Raw genomic sequence first — 16,155 nt, 5'->3', positions numbered from 1 at the left:
TGGTGTTTGATGTGAACGTTAAGTGAAGATCTATGTGAAGACCTGGATCTGCATTGTGCTGCTGCTACGTGACCGGCTGATGGTGTAAAGGCAGAGATGTGCAGGTGTGTGTAAGTGACAGTAGGTGTGTATAAGTGTGTTGACGTGCGCAGTCTGGATTAAATAACAATTAAAGAAACAAATGGACTGTAAACATGACTTTTATTAACAATTCAGTACAAATTATGTATAAACATGGGGCAGTGATCATTTTGGTTCTTATGCTATCAGATCCGTAAGAGCCACACACACACACACATTCATGTAAGCATTTTTAATTGTTGTAGTTAAAATGAAATCAGATATGGCATTTTTATGAGCGAGATCTCACACACACACACACACACACACACACACACACACACACACTGCTCTCAGCCAGTCATAACACAACATACTGGAGTTACAGTACTGTGTGTCTGTGTGTGTGTCCTCACATCAATATTGTAGATATGAGAAAACAAGATAATGTCATTAAAATAATTAACAATAATGGACACAAGTAAGGTTCTCTTATTTCTCTCTGGGAGATATTACACTTCCCTAGTTACCATGACAACAGGACACACCCTATAGCTTCACCCCAGAACACGACTGAGCTTGGGTTAAACAGCGCGTCAGAACGATCCACCCCGTGACAGGGTACTGAAGACACAGAGAGTCCTCCAAATCAGTACGCATGGTTCTAGATCCTCACACACACAGAAAGAGAAAGAGAGACGAGGGTTTTGAAAGATCAGCCGGAGCAGGCCCGCGGACCCAAGGAATGAGGAACCACCCTGTAATATTCATAACCTTTAATAAACAAAGATGAGAAGAGTGTTCGGTTCCTTTATCGCTGTCGGTTCTCCTTCAGATCAGAGTTCAGTCCTGACTCCGGTCCTTCCGACCCGTTCTGCGGCGCCGCTGCTTCTTTGTCGTTTTCCCCAGGCGATGCTTGTTTCCAGCGGCAACCGACGACTTCCTGTCCCCCTGTTGACCCCGGCCCCTGATGTCCATTTTACCTTTACTCTTCTTCTTCTGTTTAGTGAAGGAGTGGAGCGATGCTGAGAGAGACTGGATCCTAAAGAGAGAGAGCGAGAGAGCGAGAGAGCGAGACAGAGAGAAAGGTTTATTTAAGTTTAAGTAAAAGAAGAAAAGGTAAGGCATAATTACAGTTTGGACAAAAAGAAATGAGATAACATTTTTAAAGAGAAGAGTAATAAAAAGAAGATAAAAGGGAAAAATAAAACATCAAAGGAGCAGACGTAAACACAGGATCAGAAATGACGTGAAGAAAAGATAAAGTGATGTGACTGAAGATAAAGATACAAAAACTAAATATTAAAACGGTTACATTTATAAAAACAAACCAAGATCAAAGGGTAAGATCCAAAATAGATTAAATGGAAACAATGGAAATGAAATAATATAAGAATTAAAGAAAAGATCAAAGGAGGAGATAAAACATCTAAGGGAACAGAAAGTAAAGTAAACAGGACGTTACTTTTTGGACAGGAGAGGATTTCCAGCTTTCCTGGGCAAGGCTTCCACTTTCTTCTCCTCCTCACCTTTTCCACCTTCATCATCACTCCCCCCTGCTGCCCGCTGCACCACAAACACACCATCACCATCATCATCATCATTACCTCCACCATAACCACATCATCATCCCAGCAGGTGGTGAATACCCATGATGCCTTTCACTACAATACAACAGTATCTTATCTCCTCACATGATTGGTCAGAGACTCCAGCAGTCGGGTGCCGGACAGGTCGAGGTCGCTGATGGTCGTCACGGTAACCGTGTGGTTGGGGTGATCGTACTGCAGTGACTCTGAGGTCGAGGTGATGACATCATCCAGTTCATCTGCATCTTCTATAAACAGACATTAAAGGGTTTACCAGAATATATATTCACAACAAAGAAATTAAACACACACACACTCTTTCTCTCTCTCACACACACACGTGTGTGTATATATATATACTGTATATATAGAGAGTATATACATTACCAAGTGCCTCCTTTCTCTCCTTCAGCATCTTCAGGTACTCTTTATGTCTCTAAAACACAACCGACACAACATGTTAACACACACACACTCTCTCTCTCTCTCTCTCACACACACACACACACACTCTTACCTCCTCTCGGACTCGTTTCTGCTCCTCCCTCAGTTTGTTCTTTATCTCCTCCACTGCTGCTTTACGCCTCTCCACCTTCCTCTTGTGGAACCCTGTGAGGAACTCACTGACACACACACACACACCACACACACAGAGTGTACAGTGTGTATCTGTGTGTCACACTTCTCTCTCTCACTATTACACACCTCTAGTGCACGTGCACTACATAAACACTACACACTAACTGTAATAATAATAATAATAATAATAATAATAACAACAGACAGGTCTCTCTCCCTCTCTCTCTCTCTCACACACACACACACACACACACACACACACGTTGACTTACTGTCTGTCTTTATCATCGAACATCACCACACATTTACTCTGTCTGCTCTTAAACCCGGGTTTAAACTTAGATCCGGATTTATTCGGCCCATGTTTCCTCTGTTTCCCCATCTTCACGTGTGTGTATGTGTGTGTCTCACTGAAGACACTCCGTGCTGCTCACTGCGCCCATAAAACTCCGTTCCTATCCGCGGAAAGAACAACCGATACTATATATATATATATATATATATATATATATATATATATATATATATATATATATATATATATTATTTTCAGTATTAATTTGTCAATGTGTGACGATAAAACACACCCGGTTTTGTGAGAATAACTAAAATACATATAATAACTATTAAGTAAATAACCTTAATAAACTTCCAGGACGCTTTGGCTTGCGGTAGTTACACCTTGTGACCAGCAGAGGGCAGGATAAACCCGCTGATCTCCCGGGTTACGGCTCAGTTCTACTGAAAGTGTGGAAATGTAGCTTTATTCTTACTTAAATGTTTTATATTTAATTGTAACATTTTTTTTAAAGCTCAAGTTTAGGGAAATGTCTTTGGCACTTCATTCATAAATGAAAGTTTTTTTTTTCATAAAAATAAATATGATTCTCGAAAAGACTAAAATCAATAAATTAAGTAATGATTAATTATCATATATAAAATAAAATAAAACATCAGTCACTCTAAAACGATGTCATTAGTTTAACTGTTTTACTGTGAAATTGTTCCTGTGTCAGAGGTCACAGATAAACAGTGATGGGTCAGAGGTCACCAGATGAAGAGCGATGAGTCAGAGGTCACAGATGAACAGTGATGAGTCAGAGGTCACAGATGAACAGTGATGGGTCAGAGGTCACAGATGAACAGTGATGAGTCAGAGGTCACCAGATGAAGAGTGATGAGTCAGAGGTCACCAGATGAAGAGTGATGAGTCAGAGGTCACCAGATGAAGAGTGATGAGTCAGAGGTCACCAGATGAAGAGTGATGAGTCAGAGGTCACCAGATGAACAGTGGTGAGTCAGAGGTCACAGATGAAGAGTGATGAGTCAGAGGTCACCAGATGAAGAGTGATGAGTCAGAGGTCACCAGATGAAGAGTGATGAGTCAGAGGTCACCAGATGAAGAGTGATGAGTCAGAGGTCACCAGATGAAGAGTGGTGAGTCAGAGGTCACAGATGAAGAGTGATGAGTCAGAGGTCACCAGATGAAGAGTGATGAGTCAGAGGTCACCAGATGAAGAGTGATGAGTCAGAGGTCACCAGATGAAGAGTGATGAACAAGTGCAAAAGCTACAGTATGTCAGATGTGTCACTTTGTTCAGAATTGTCATCATTTAAGTGGCAATTTTATGTGAAGTTTTTAAGTCCGTCATTGGTGTTACTCATTATATAATCATAAGTAGAAAAAAGACATGGAAACTGATGACATCTAATAATGAACTGATTTGGACCTATTTGTAAGCCATGTAGTCTTACACATGTCCTCGGTGTGAAAGAAGGAATACATTTCAGGAATTCTTTTTTCACCCAAATTAAACAATTTCTGTAGAATGACCCGTAAACCGCATTATTGTTAGCAGTTTTCTTTTCTACTTATTATTATTATTATTATTATTATTATTATTATAAAGCTCTGCTGTGTCTTTTTTGTTTTATATCACAAACACACCTTGTAAGTGATGAAATTCCTCCAGCAGGAGAACAGCTGCAGTTTGAGTTTTGTTTTTCTTTCCTTTTGTTTGTCTGTTTTTGAACACAAAGAAGTAAGAGGAGGATGAATAATTTATAATAAATGTAATCTTTACAATTGCGTGTTGTTTTTATTCATGAATTTAAATTTAATAATATAATAATATATTTCTTTTTGTATTTAAAATGACAGTATATATTATTTGTTGATGTTGTTATTTTCTGCTCCTTTTATTTTCCCTGGCTATGTTGGGGAATTGGATTGTATGCACAGTTACACATACCCCGGACATTCATAGTACACTGCACATTCAAGCACGTTTGCACTTTTGCACAGATTTATGGACCATGGACATCTACACACACATGCATATTTGCACACTTCCTGTTCATTTCTACTTATTTCCATTTAAATTCATCTTTATATTTTTTCTCTTATTGTACAGATGTTTTTATATTTCTTAGATCTTTTTTGAAGTTTTTAATATTTTGTTCTATTTATTTCTTGTTAAAAGTTTTTACCAAGTTAAGGTCACTTGCGGTCTTAAAAACATTTCACTGCATATCGTACTGTCTATAACTTTGTATGTGACAAATAATAAATTTTAAATTATTGTTTTCAGCAGCAGCAACAGAAACGATCTGCTGTAATGTCCTTGTTTCTCCACCAGAGGGCGGTGGTGGTGGTGTATTTTTACGCGCTGCACGTTCATGAAGAAGAGCGCCAAAATAAAACAAAAATATCGTCTCTAATGGATTATTGTCTGCTGTAGAAACAAAACATTTTTGCTTTTCTTTTTTTCGTTCTTTTTATTGATTAATTACTTTATTACTGCCCCCATTTATTCCGTGAGGTGAGTGCGGAGGAACAGTTTAGTGTGTGTGTGTGTGTGTGTGTGTTTGCTTGTGATCATTTATAACCTGTTTAATATCCTAGAGAGGTTTGTATTAAAGTGTTATTTGTCTAATAAACCATATAAACCGCTTATTTTAGTCACACTCACTCGATTACCTAAAAAAAAAAACACACCCGCGGACGGTTGAGCTCGTGCGTTTCCGTGTCCGGCCGGAGCGCCTCGGGTGTGACGTCATTGTAGGTACCCGACCGTCCGCCATGTTGCTCTGCGTGTCCGAGTGAGTTCTAACTGCAGTGTTCGACATGGGCGGGTCCCACTGCTGCATCGTGGGCTGCAGTAACAGGACAGGGGGCGGAGTCAGCCTGCACACGTTCCCCAAGGACCCGGGACTCCGCGCGCGCTGGATCAAATCCATCAAGTCCGTCAGGACGGGGTTCTCACCGAGCCGGTGGAGGGGTCCGTCCCAGTACAGCTCGGCCAGTTCACACTTGGTGTGTTCGAGTCACTTCCCTCTGGAGTGTTTCACCCTCACCACTCGAACAAACTGGAGACTGGGGCTGGACTACAGGCCCACGCTGAGGGACGACGCCGTGCCCACGCTGTTCGGGAGGAACGTCCGAGCGCCCAACAGCGACCTGCCCGAGTCCGTTAGACCAGTTAACAGGAGGGGGGAAGTGCAGGGGCTATGTCCTGATCTCAGGGTCAGTGCAGGTTTAAAAACGACCCACTCGTGCACTTCCTGTTATGACGCTAAAGCGCTGAGGTCACTCAGTATTTACATCTGTAACACTGTACAGCAGTACCTCATCATGCGAATGCCCCGCCTAAAGAATTTTTTTTCACTTTAAGAAGTGATATCTTGCAAGAAACACCAACTAAGTCGCGCTACGTCCAGGAGCCGTTCAAATACTCAAAACTTGTTTGCATCAGTGGAAAGCCAAGTGAAGCGAGTTTACATATTTTTTGTGGGATTTTTTGCATTTTTGTGTAAGATTTAGTGAAGATGTAACATTCTTGGGACCCATGGTGCTATCAAGAACGGTAGCAAGAAGAAAAGGGAGACACTTTCAGTTTAGTTTTTAAAGCAGCATAACTTAAAGTTAAGTAAGGTTTAATGTCTATTTATTTCATATTTTATTTTGGTAATATTGGTAATATTTTTGGGCGGCTGGAACGGATTATCTACATTTACATTATTTTCTATGGGAATATGCGTTTCACAATATGAAATTTCACCTTAAGAACTCGACAATGGACTTAAATCCGTATGCCGAGGTACTGCTGTGAATGTCTGACAGTTGTACAGAATCAGTAGAACTATAATATGTCTCCTAACAATATATATTTATATTCATAGCATTGTTGTACATATCTGATCCAATGCACGTGTACACAAACAATTACAACATAATTAACGTTGCAATAGGACATTTACATTTAGGCATTTGGCAGATGCTCTTATCCAGAGCGACTTACAATTTTATCTCATTACACATCTGAGCAGTTAATGGGTTAAGGGCCTTGCTCAAGGGCCCAACAGTGGCAGCTTGGTGGTTGTGGGGTTTGAACCTGGGATCTTTCGAACCGTAGGACATGCTAATGGGGGATGAGTGTAAATAAATGCAAATAATAGAATATTTTACTTTGATGATAATTGTGTACATTACTGGTCAGTATTGCCATATTTGCAGTACAGGTAGTCCCCAACTTACAAACATTCAAGATATAAATTTAAGCAGATACGAACATTCATAGATTTATAGGTGTGAACTAATCACAGAAGTAACCCACGTGTATTGTACACATAGTTTACACGTCTGTCCTGTAAAGCTGTCCTGATGGTAAATAATTCTGATTTCGGAAAATCCTCAACAAAACAGAGTTCAATACAGTGGAAAACAGCTCTGAGACAAAATGGCATCTGGGATTCCCCACGCGATTTAACGGTGCAGAGACAACACTGTTACATTTGACGTGCGAGATTTATTTCCTTAGGCACGGCTACAGTCGACTCGTATACTTTATCTTGTATATTTGTGTTAAAGGCATATAAGGCTCTCTTTGTCGGACTTAAAAACAAATACGACATATGAAAGTGCTACCAGAACGGTCCTTATTCGTAAGTTAGGGAGTTACTCTATTGAACTCACATTCCAGGGACAAAATTCACGTTCAGTGTAAAGAGTAGGAAAATATATATACACCTTAATTCGGATTTATGACAGACAGTTGAAAGAACCCAAACTGTCCCTTTAAATGAGTAGGTGTGCATTTAAAGTCAGGGATAAAGCTAAAAAAGGAACTTGCCAGAACATTTAACATGTTGTATTTGTTCCTTTTTCAGACAATGACCCACAGCGAGGGTAAACATGCCTCAGTCAGTAGGACGGCTCAAGTTCTCAAAGAGACTGAAGACCCTGAACCTCAGATGTTATCCATAGCAGCTGTAAAGCGTCGGACCGTGAGCTCTGGAACTCAGTGTCCGTACTGCCGCTACAGATGCGGCTCCAAGTTCTCTTTCCAAATCCACGTTGGCTCTCAGCACCCGCTGCACTGTGAGGACACGTGCGTGGGCCGTTTGGGTAAAGTAGTTTTTTACCAGCGCACAGCCAAACTCTTCCACTGTCACATCTGCTTCTTCACATCCAAGGACTACGCTGTGGTGTTCGAGCACCTGCTGGCAAGGCACTGCCTCACTTTTAGGAAAAATAAAGGCAATGAACTCACCAGTGAGATAAATCCTGATAGCAAAGATGCTTCAGAAAATCAAGAACAAGAAGCGTCCAGCGAGGACTCTCTGAAAAGGAAGCGAGGCTCAGTGTCCAGCTGTGAAGATGAGGATGAAGACACGAACAGCACTCAAGCAGCCAATGAGGAGCAAGCAGTCGCTCTTGAGACCTACTCCGAGAACTCCAGTGCCCTTTATCATGACTGCACATTCTGCAAACAGCGCTGTAGGAGTAAAGGCTCATTACTGCGCCACGTCAGCCTTAAACACAACGTCCCTAAACCACACTCGTGCAAAGAGTGCAGCGAAACCTTCATGCTGGAAAGTCTCCTGACCCACCACATCAATCTGCAACACCGGCGCAGCCTCTACCAGTGTCCCTACTGTGTGTTCGAGTCCAGTCTTCAGGGCCTCCATCAGCACCTCAGTCAGTGCCGAGCCGGGCAGGGCAATGAGGACAAAGGAGACATAGGGACTGACGGACAGGAATGATGGAATCAGTGGATGAAGACCAGTTAGTGGGTTACTTGTAGTTTCTAATGTGAATCTGAGCAGAGCACTGTTCCCCGGGGAGTTCCTCAGGGGTGGACTATAGGACCACTGCTATTTAATATTTATACACTTCCTCTTGGACAAATTATACACAATGGTAATGTCACTAATCACAGATCCAATAATAAAACGCAAGCTTATTTAGCTCTTTTCCCAGTTGACTAGTTTTTATACATTTATATGTATGTATAAATGTTAGAAAAATGAAAAAAGACAAAACAACCTGTACTCAATAAAGTCAGTATCACCTGTTTTTATTTTAAGGTCTGTGTGTAGCTTTCGTCAATAGATGTCACTATTTCATCATTTGACACAGGCCTTCGCTATTTATTGCTGCCACATTTGTTATTCAGCGTGTGCTTTGTGTCTGACTTGTCAATCAAACCTACCAGCAGATCATTTCCATTTCCAGCTTTAACACCCTAACCTGGGACTTATGCACTTAACCTACCCTAACCTTTAACACCCTAACCTGGGACTTATGCAGATACGGTCTTTTCTTATATAATGCGTGACATTTAGTCCTTTTATTATTAGAAATGGATATTTACATTTACTGAATCTGTCAGATGCCATTTATGAGTTTAAATTATTTGTCACATGTATCTTACAGCACAGTGAAATGGAGAGGTAATTTATAAAGCACTTGGTTGAAGTATGGACTCAAACTGTGTTTATGTTCTTCTTGAAAGCCAAAACCCCAGCAAGACTCCTAGATCTGTAAATTTCTGTCTTTGGCATTGGCCAGAAGTCTGTCTGGGAAGCTGGGAAGTTGAGCTTTAAGGCTCATGGTCTTGGTGCATGACAGTGCTGCTATTTTAAGTCTCAATCTTCCATTCAGGGGTCCAGCATTGTATCGACTGGGCCTTAACTTCCCCTTTAGGAGGTCTGGTCAGCTGGGAGAACCCTCGCTCAGAGGCAGACAGGACAAAGCTGCTTTTAGCTACAGTGCTCCACACAGCATTTTTAGATCCAGACAAACACTATATTGTCTGGTTGAAATGTTTTTTTTTCTAGTTTATTGGATTTCTTTTGGTTCCTCTGTTGCATTTGGGGGAATATACAGCTCATTACATCACTAAATAATAATTATTGATCTGATGATTATTATGGTAAATGTTGTTAATGCTTCCTTTGCCTGTAGAAAGCAATCTGAATCGTCGCTGTGTTTAAATTGTGCTGTATAAAGTTGTCTCCTGTGGGTGTGGCTTGTCCAGCTGTTTTTTTTCCAGTTACATATAACTTCTACAGCTAAATACTTAAACACAATTATGTATTTAAATTAAATAATAATCAGTTAGTGTAAAAACCATGCGTGTGATTTACTTGTTCCATTAGCCAAACGAGCTCAGTATGCTAGGAGGACTCGAGGTTTTCCAGCAGAACATCATCATGCAGAGCGTCATCACACTGGTGGTTTGGAAACTGTGTGGTTCATATTTACAACCACTGCGCTTATAAACCTTATACAGACACCTTTAGCACACTCACTGGTTTCACAACAGAGACAGTCACATGACACAATAATTATTAGAGCCGGTTACCCAGATAGACACAGAAACTTTAATAAAGATAAAAGTAACATTACAATTAGCAAAAAAAGACACGTAGAGAATCAGAGAGAAAAGTGTAAGGAATAAAAGTCATTAAAATACGAAAGAGTCAAACACTATCACCTGTACACACTCAGCTGTCTGTCTGTCCATCCGTCCGTCTGTCTACCTGTCTGTCCATCCGTCCGTCTGTCTGTCTACCTGTCTGTCTGTCCATGTTTCCTATATAATAACTGATCTAACTAAACCTTATTTATTTAAGACTTTGGTCTCTACAATAATATGTACAGCTTATATACATCCCTGTGCACGTGTGTGTGTGTGTGTGTTTGTTTGTTTATGAGGCAGCGATAGCGTGCAGTGTGTGTATGTCTCCGACTCTCTGCAGTGTGTGCTTGGCGTGTGCCAGCAGGTGTGTACGGTGCAGGGACAGAGGCAGGTGACGACACACCAGCATGATGGCACGAGCGCGCTCACGTTCACCTGGAACACACACACCATCTGAGGAACATCACACACACACACACACACACAAAGAACAGTTTATTATATATAGTGCTTTAGTGTGTGGACATACATTCAGAACTTCAGGTGTGTGTGTGTGTGTGTGTGTGTGTGTGTGTGTGTGTACCTTTGTAGCTGTGTGTCCTGCGCCGCAGGCTGTGCTCCAGTAGCTGGTGTGTGCGGGTCGGACTGGCACCCGCCATCAACCTCACTGTAGTCTCATGTAGGAACACCTGGAGACAGACGACACACCGGTCACTGTGTGTGAGTGTGTGTCTGTGTCTGTGTGTGTGTCTGTGTGTGTGAGGTCACTGACCTTGTGCTGAGCCTGTGTGTATCCCTGTCCCAGTTTACGCAGAGAGCTCAGGTCCCTCTGAAATCCAGCCAGCTGAGGGGAAGGGGCGGGGCTTGGCTCTCCATTAGCCCCGCCTCCACGCTGCCAAAGGCTGGTCCTCAAGGTCAGCAGGAGGTCACACACCAGAAACTCCGCCCCCTGGAGACAAAACCAGCCAGGTGAGATTCTGTGTGTGTGTGTGTGTGTGTGTGTGTGTGTGTAGGTGAGACGTACCTTGTGCAGCCAGGTGTGTGTGGGTGTGTGTGTGATGCTGCTGTGCAGGTAGGCACTGGCTCTGTTGCAGTGTGTGAGGCAGGCCTGCGTTCCTTCTCCCTTTTGAGGACACACACTCATCTGCACCGCTTTACACAGCGCCAGCACGGCCTTCGGCAACGGGTGACTGACACACACACACACACGCACAATTAAAACGTAAAAGCACACACTATTTACTCGTCTCGCACGCACGCACGCACGCACACACACACACACACAGTACTCACTCCAGAGAGTGCAGCGCTCTCGGCATTCGCTCCGCCTCCGCCAGCAGTGACCTCACAGTCGCATCATCACGCTGCAGCCAATAAACCGCAGCCTTCAGCACCAACGCCCACCAGCGACACACGGGGTCGGACACTGAGTGTATATACACACACACACACACACACACACACACACACCATTAACAAGAATCTACAGTTACCATGACAACTAGCCACTCCCTCGCCTTTATAAAACACCAGGTTTCCATGGTTACCAGGTGTAGCGTTCTGCTCTAGACAGTCAGACTAAGAGGGGAAAAATGAGGACGCTACCAGAAGCCGAGTTCTGATTGGCCAGTGCGGGGAAGGGTGGCGTGGGGGAGGCGGAGTCATCGGTACAGCTGTTCAGCAGCTGCAGGAATTCCATCACACCGCTGAACTCTCTACAGAGAGACACAGAGACAGAGGATGCAGAGACGCTCTCTAATGTATATACAGTGTCTAGACTGTGGCCAGACGGTGACCAGACGGTGACCAGACGCACCCGCTCTCGTCCTTGTGCTTCACACTCTCAAAGTCAGCGTGCGGCTGGATCAGTGTGTGTATCGCTCTCTCCACGAGCTTCTCACAGAAACGCCGGTGCAGCTGCGCAGTCGGGTCCACTACACACACACACACACACACACACACACACACACAAGCAAGTGAGAAGAGAATATGATTCTAATTAAACAGTCCTGTGTGTGTGTGTGTGTGTGTGTGTGTGTACCCTGTAGTCTTTCAGATGAAAACACTCCATCAGAGTTCTCAGCCTTCACGGACCAATCACAGCTCAGGAAGAACTGGCGGGCCAGAGGGGTGAAGAGCCAGCGCAGAGAGTCAGGGGGCCTCGAGTCGGGGAACAGGGACTCGGCACAGCTCAACATGTACGCCTGGGGGGGAGGGGGTGGGGGGGTAAATACTCTGTATTTCACTGCTGAAGATCATCATTACTGGTGTGTGTGTGTGTGTGTGTGTGTGTGTACACACTCACAGGCAGGAAGCTCAGCTGTCTCCCCAGTGTGGTTCTGCGCAGTGAGATGGCGGTGGTGATGTAGATCTGAGCGTGCTCAGTAGGAGGCATCTTCCCTCTCGCGCTCTCACTCAGATTCACCGCGTTCAGACACACACACACACCCCACATGGCACCGCGTTCCGACAGCTTACCTACACACACAATGTTTTAATTCCACAGAATGAACAAACTCATTCGTGTTCACTTTACACACACACACACACACACACACACACACACACACACCTGTGAGCTGCAGCTGGCCGAGCTGATGATAAACCAGCGCGGCGTCTCTGGAGCTGATCTGAGACTCCTCCCCCTCGTGCTTCCCGCCGATCAGACGCACCAGCCAGCCCAGGGGGGTGGGCCTATGCAGGCAGTAGCGAATCAGATTCCAGGAGAGGGAACAGGCGAGGTCAAAGGTCGTAGAGGGCAGCGCTCGGGATAACACAGAGAGACAGGTCTCTAAACTGCTGACTGCGGCACTGTAGTCACCCTGAGAGAGGGGGGGGGGTGATGAGTGTGTATGTACACAATCGTGTGTGTGTACACAATCGTGTGTGTGTGTGTGTGTGTGTGTGTGTGTGTGTGTGTACCCTCTGCAGGTGTAGGTCGGCCTGCTTCCTGTGTCTCCAAAACGTCACGGATGTCGGCGAGTGAAGGGGCGTGACCGGTTCCCATAGATACAGGATTCTGACACACCCCCAGACCACACCCACTCCACTCAGCACCCACACCATCACCCACGGCAACACACACCACAACCACGCACCTAGAGAGAGAGAGAGAGAGAGAGAGGAATAGTTAATATGAATCCTGTATATGTATGTGTGTGTGTGTGTGTGTGTGTGTGTGTGTGAGATTCCCTGACCGAAGCTCTGTGTCTGAGCAGGCAGCCAGACGAGTGAGCGCGAGGGGATGAAGGATTCTCCTCCAGGCCAGGAGGAGGCGCCGGACTGGTCGGAGCCGATGAGTGAAGGCAGGGGGTTGAGGGAGACGCAGAGGAAGGTGAGAGCACACAGCAGCACCCTGGAGCGGTCCATCACACACACCGAGGACGGGGGAGACGCCGGCTCACTCTTCATCTAAACACACAGGGGGGAGGGGGGGTCAGACTGGTACAACCCTACACGAGTGTGTGTGTGTGGGTTAACAATACTATCCCTACAACAGTCAAAGTGTGTACATTCATATGAGAAAATAGAGTTTTAAAACACTGTATAGTCCAAACTGCTCGTATTGTTCTGTAGTTAATAAACATGCAGCTGTTGTTGTGATGTTAAAAATAAATATAATTATCTGAAAACATCAGATGATAAGATGATAAGATAATTATTTGGGGTAAAAAACCCTTCACAAATGGTTTTGTTTAGACTAGATTGACTGTAGAGTTTATTAATAATAATCTTATTGATAAAATGTTACATTTTCATTGACTAAAACTAGATCAAACAAAAATAAAATAAGACTAAATATGATAAAAACTAACGGGGACATTAATCCCGGGACTAGGACTAAAATTGAAAATAGCGGACAGAATCAACACTAGTGTGTACCGATTCGATCAGTGGGCTGTTGGGTTCAGAGTCGATGCTGAACTGAGGAGAGGCGGAGCCAGAGTCAGACGCGGGAGGAGTCATAACACACACCTCGTCCACCACACACACCGACTCTGTACACAGAGAGAGAGAGAGAGGGTTATATATAAATAAACCATCGTGCTGAACATTGTGTGTGTGTGTGTGTGTGTGTGTGTGTGTGTGTGTGTGTGTGTGTGTGTGCGCGCACTCACTGTGTTTCTGACTAGCCATCTTTAGCGCCAGGTTCTCCTGCCTCAGTTTCTGATTCACCTGCTGCAGGTACTTGATGTAGTCGATCGCTTTCCGCAGCACTCCAGACTTGTGCATCTGACACACACACACACACACACACACACACACACACACACACACACACACACACACACACACACACGCCCGTTACTCACTGCACTTGAACAGCAGTATCAGTGTGAAAAGCTCCATACGATCCCCACCTTGGTGTCGTTGCCCATGACGAGGTCTCGCAGCTCCAGGATTTTGTCGTTTATCGAAGAGCGATATCTTTTCTCGATGATGTTGTGCGTCGTCCGTCTCTCTCCCTCCTTCACCACACCCCCCGGGCCCACGGTACCCACGGGGTTCTGCTCTGGCACCGCCCGGGTCACGCTCGTGCACTGGGTCGGGGTTGAGGGGAGCTGTTTGATTGGCAGCTTGTCCCCACCCCCCATCATGACAGGGACAGTGGTGAGGATGTTACTGCCCACCAGGGTCTGAGACAGAGAGAGAGAGACAGTGTGTGAGTGTACACCCATGTGTGTGTGTGTGTGTGTCTGTGTGTGTACCGGAACCTGTACAGCAGTTTGTATGGGCGTAGTGAGCGTTGTAATTCCAGTCGGATTTTGCATTGTCGTCAAAACCAGAGAGTCTGTCTTCAAGATCTGGGGCTGGTGCACCAACAGCTAACACACACACACACACACACACACACACACACACACACACACACACACACACACACACACACCACTTAGATGTGACATGATCACTGCAACACTAAATGTTAAATGTGTGTGAGCGTCAGAGGTACCTGCTGCACCTGAGGTGCCATAGTGTGAACAGTAGTGGGCGTTGAGATGGTCTGGATGGTCTGAGCTGCAGGAGTTAACATGCGCTGGTGCTGGATCGTCACTGGCCCAACCTGCGGTGATGTAACGATGCTCGGCACTTGCGGCTGAAGAACTACGAGACAAAGGAGACGACATTAAGAAGGAGATCAAATGATATGCATCTAATTAAATCAAATTATTATTTAAAAATCGAGTCCATCTGCGGAGAGCGGTCAGCGGTGGTGAACGAGGGGATTGTGGGGGAGCGGCCGGCGGGGGTCGAGGGTATGTGCGTGAGCGTCAGCGGTGATCGAGCGCATCTGCGTGAGTGGTCAGCGGTGGTCAAGAGGATTCTGAGGGAGCGATCGGCGGTGGTCGAATCTATCTGGGGGAGGGCGGTGTTCAAGGAGACCTGCGTGATTGCTCGAGGGTATCTGCGGGAGCGGTCGTCGGGGGTCAAGGGTATCTGCGGGAGCGGTGGTCAAGGGGATTCTGGAGGAGTGGTCTGCGGTGGTCAAGGGGATCTGCGGGAGCGGACTGTGGTAGTCTATTCTATGTGTGTAGAATAGACTACCACACCGAGGACGGGGTGGTTGTAGTAATCGGGGTTATTTGCGAACTTGATCAGTGGTAGTCAAGTTTATTTGAGAGAGCAGTCGGTGGTAGTTGAGGATATCCATGAGAGTGGTCATAAATAAATACTTGACAATATTTTTCTTACCCTGAAAGGCAGCGCTGGGGTTTTGATGGCAGATGACCGGATTATGAATGAATCTTTGCTGCGTAGCAGTGGGCGTGATCATCACAGTCTGCGCTTGAGTCTGCAGCGTCTGCGTCTGCATGGGAAAACTCGCTATGGTCTGAGTCTGCAAAGGAACTGGAGAGGCTGCCACCTGGAAGCCGACAATAAAAGTGGGTTGAATGACTTTCCCCTACCACTGCATGACTGCAGAAGTACAGTAGTCATTCTCAAACGTACTGACACCAGACGTCTGTCCTGGGATTACCTGTATGTGAGTATGTGGTTGTGGGCGGGGCTGCAGTAACGGTGTTGTACGGTTCTGTTGATGGACTGCAATGCTTTGTACTTGGGCGTGCGTGGTGGGCGTGGTCACTGCCACTGGAGCAGGAGTGGTGGTCGTCACGGTGACGGGGTTGGTAGACTGTACGGGGTTCGCCGATGCATTTTGCATGGGGTCGTCGAAAAGATCAGAGAACTCCGAGTGATTACTGACAAACTGCAGCATC

The 16,155-nt window shown here is 45.1% G+C and overlaps 3 protein-coding genes across 3 annotated transcripts in view; 1 reads left to right on the top strand and 2 right to left on the bottom strand.

Moving 5' to 3' along the window:
- Positions 1–821: 821 nt before the first annotated feature.
- nol12 (nucleolar protein 12) lies at positions 822–2,623 on the bottom strand. Its single transcript, XM_053490304.1, has 6 exons — positions 2,501–2,623; positions 2,167–2,272; positions 2,037–2,085; positions 1,755–1,897; positions 1,526–1,626; positions 822–1,102 (listed from the first exon to the last, which is right to left on the bottom strand). Exons 1-6 carry the CDS (start codon positions 2,608–2,610, stop codon positions 904–906), a joined length of 708 nt encoding a protein of 235 aa, XP_053346279.1. The 5' UTR covers positions 2,611–2,623; the 3' UTR covers positions 822–903.
- Positions 2,624–5,324: 2,701 nt separating this feature from the next.
- Positions 5,325–8,477, top strand: LOC128515974 (chromosome alignment-maintaining phosphoprotein 1-like). The gene is made up of 2 exons (XM_053490271.1): positions 5,325–5,754; positions 7,398–8,477. The coding sequence occupies exons 1-2, from the start codon at positions 5,356–5,358 to the stop codon at positions 8,271–8,273; spliced, it is 1,275 nt and encodes a 424-aa protein (XP_053346246.1). The 5' UTR covers positions 5,325–5,355; the 3' UTR covers positions 8,274–8,477.
- A 1,396-nt stretch (positions 8,478–9,873) lies between these two features.
- The window catches only part of srebf2 (sterol regulatory element binding transcription factor 2), a 10,894-nt gene continuing 4,612 nt past the window's right edge, over positions 9,874–16,155 (bottom strand). The window contains exons 2-20 of the mRNA XM_053490214.1: positions 15,915–16,155; positions 15,629–15,800; positions 14,889–15,040; positions 14,644–14,760; positions 14,296–14,571; positions 14,053–14,167; positions 13,817–13,932; positions 13,132–13,345; positions 12,857–13,032; positions 12,507–12,756; positions 12,240–12,412; positions 11,976–12,138; positions 11,751–11,868; positions 11,540–11,649; positions 11,228–11,360; positions 10,959–11,124; positions 10,707–10,883; positions 10,518–10,623; positions 9,874–10,387 (exon numbers count right to left, since the gene is read on the bottom strand). The exon at positions 15,915–16,155 is cut by the window's right edge and continues 1 nt beyond it. Of these exons, the coding sequence (XP_053346189.1) occupies positions 10,224–10,387; positions 10,518–10,623; positions 10,707–10,883; positions 10,959–11,124; positions 11,228–11,360; positions 11,540–11,649; positions 11,751–11,868; positions 11,976–12,138; positions 12,240–12,412; positions 12,507–12,756; positions 12,857–13,032; positions 13,132–13,345; positions 13,817–13,932; positions 14,053–14,167; positions 14,296–14,571; positions 14,644–14,760; positions 14,889–15,040; positions 15,629–15,800; positions 15,915–16,155 (3,139 nt within the window). The 3' untranslated portion in view covers positions 9,874–10,223. The remainder of the gene's footprint in view (positions 10,388–10,517; positions 10,624–10,706; positions 10,884–10,958; positions 11,125–11,227; positions 11,361–11,539; positions 11,650–11,750; positions 11,869–11,975; positions 12,139–12,239; positions 12,413–12,506; positions 12,757–12,856; positions 13,033–13,131; positions 13,346–13,816; positions 13,933–14,052; positions 14,168–14,295; positions 14,572–14,643; positions 14,761–14,888; positions 15,041–15,628; positions 15,801–15,914) is intronic.

Source organism: Clarias gariepinus, chromosome 28 (assembly GCF_024256425.1).
Source record: "Clarias gariepinus isolate MV-2021 ecotype Netherlands chromosome 28, CGAR_prim_01v2, whole genome shotgun sequence".
Lineage (NCBI taxonomy): Eukaryota > Metazoa > Chordata > Actinopteri > Siluriformes > Clariidae > Clarias > Clarias gariepinus.
The sequence above is the reverse complement of the archived record's forward strand: the minus strand, read 5'-3'. Positions and strand labels throughout refer to the sequence as shown.

Bases quoted from the DNA above. Each gene is read 5' to 3' on its own strand.
- nol12 (XM_053490304.1), bottom strand. From the start codon at position 2,610: ATGGGGAAACAGAGGAAACATGGGCCGAATAAATCCGGATCTAAGTTT. The intron at 1,898-2,036 runs GTAATGTATATA...GTCTGTTTATAG, and splicing joins GGAGAGAAAGGAGGCACTTG to AAGATGCAGATGAACTGGAT. The intron at 1,103-1,525 runs GTAACGTCCTGT...CTCTCTCTTTAG, and splicing joins AATCCTCTCCTGTCCAAAAA to GATCCAGTCTCTCTCAGCAT.
- LOC128515974 (XM_053490271.1), top strand. From the start codon at position 5,356: ATGGGCGGGTCCCACTGCTGCATCGTGGGCTGCAGTAACAGGACAGGG. The intron at 5,755-7,397 runs GTCAGTGCAGGT...TTCCTTTTTCAG, and splicing joins GGCTATGTCCTGATCTCAGG to ACAATGACCCACAGCGAGGG.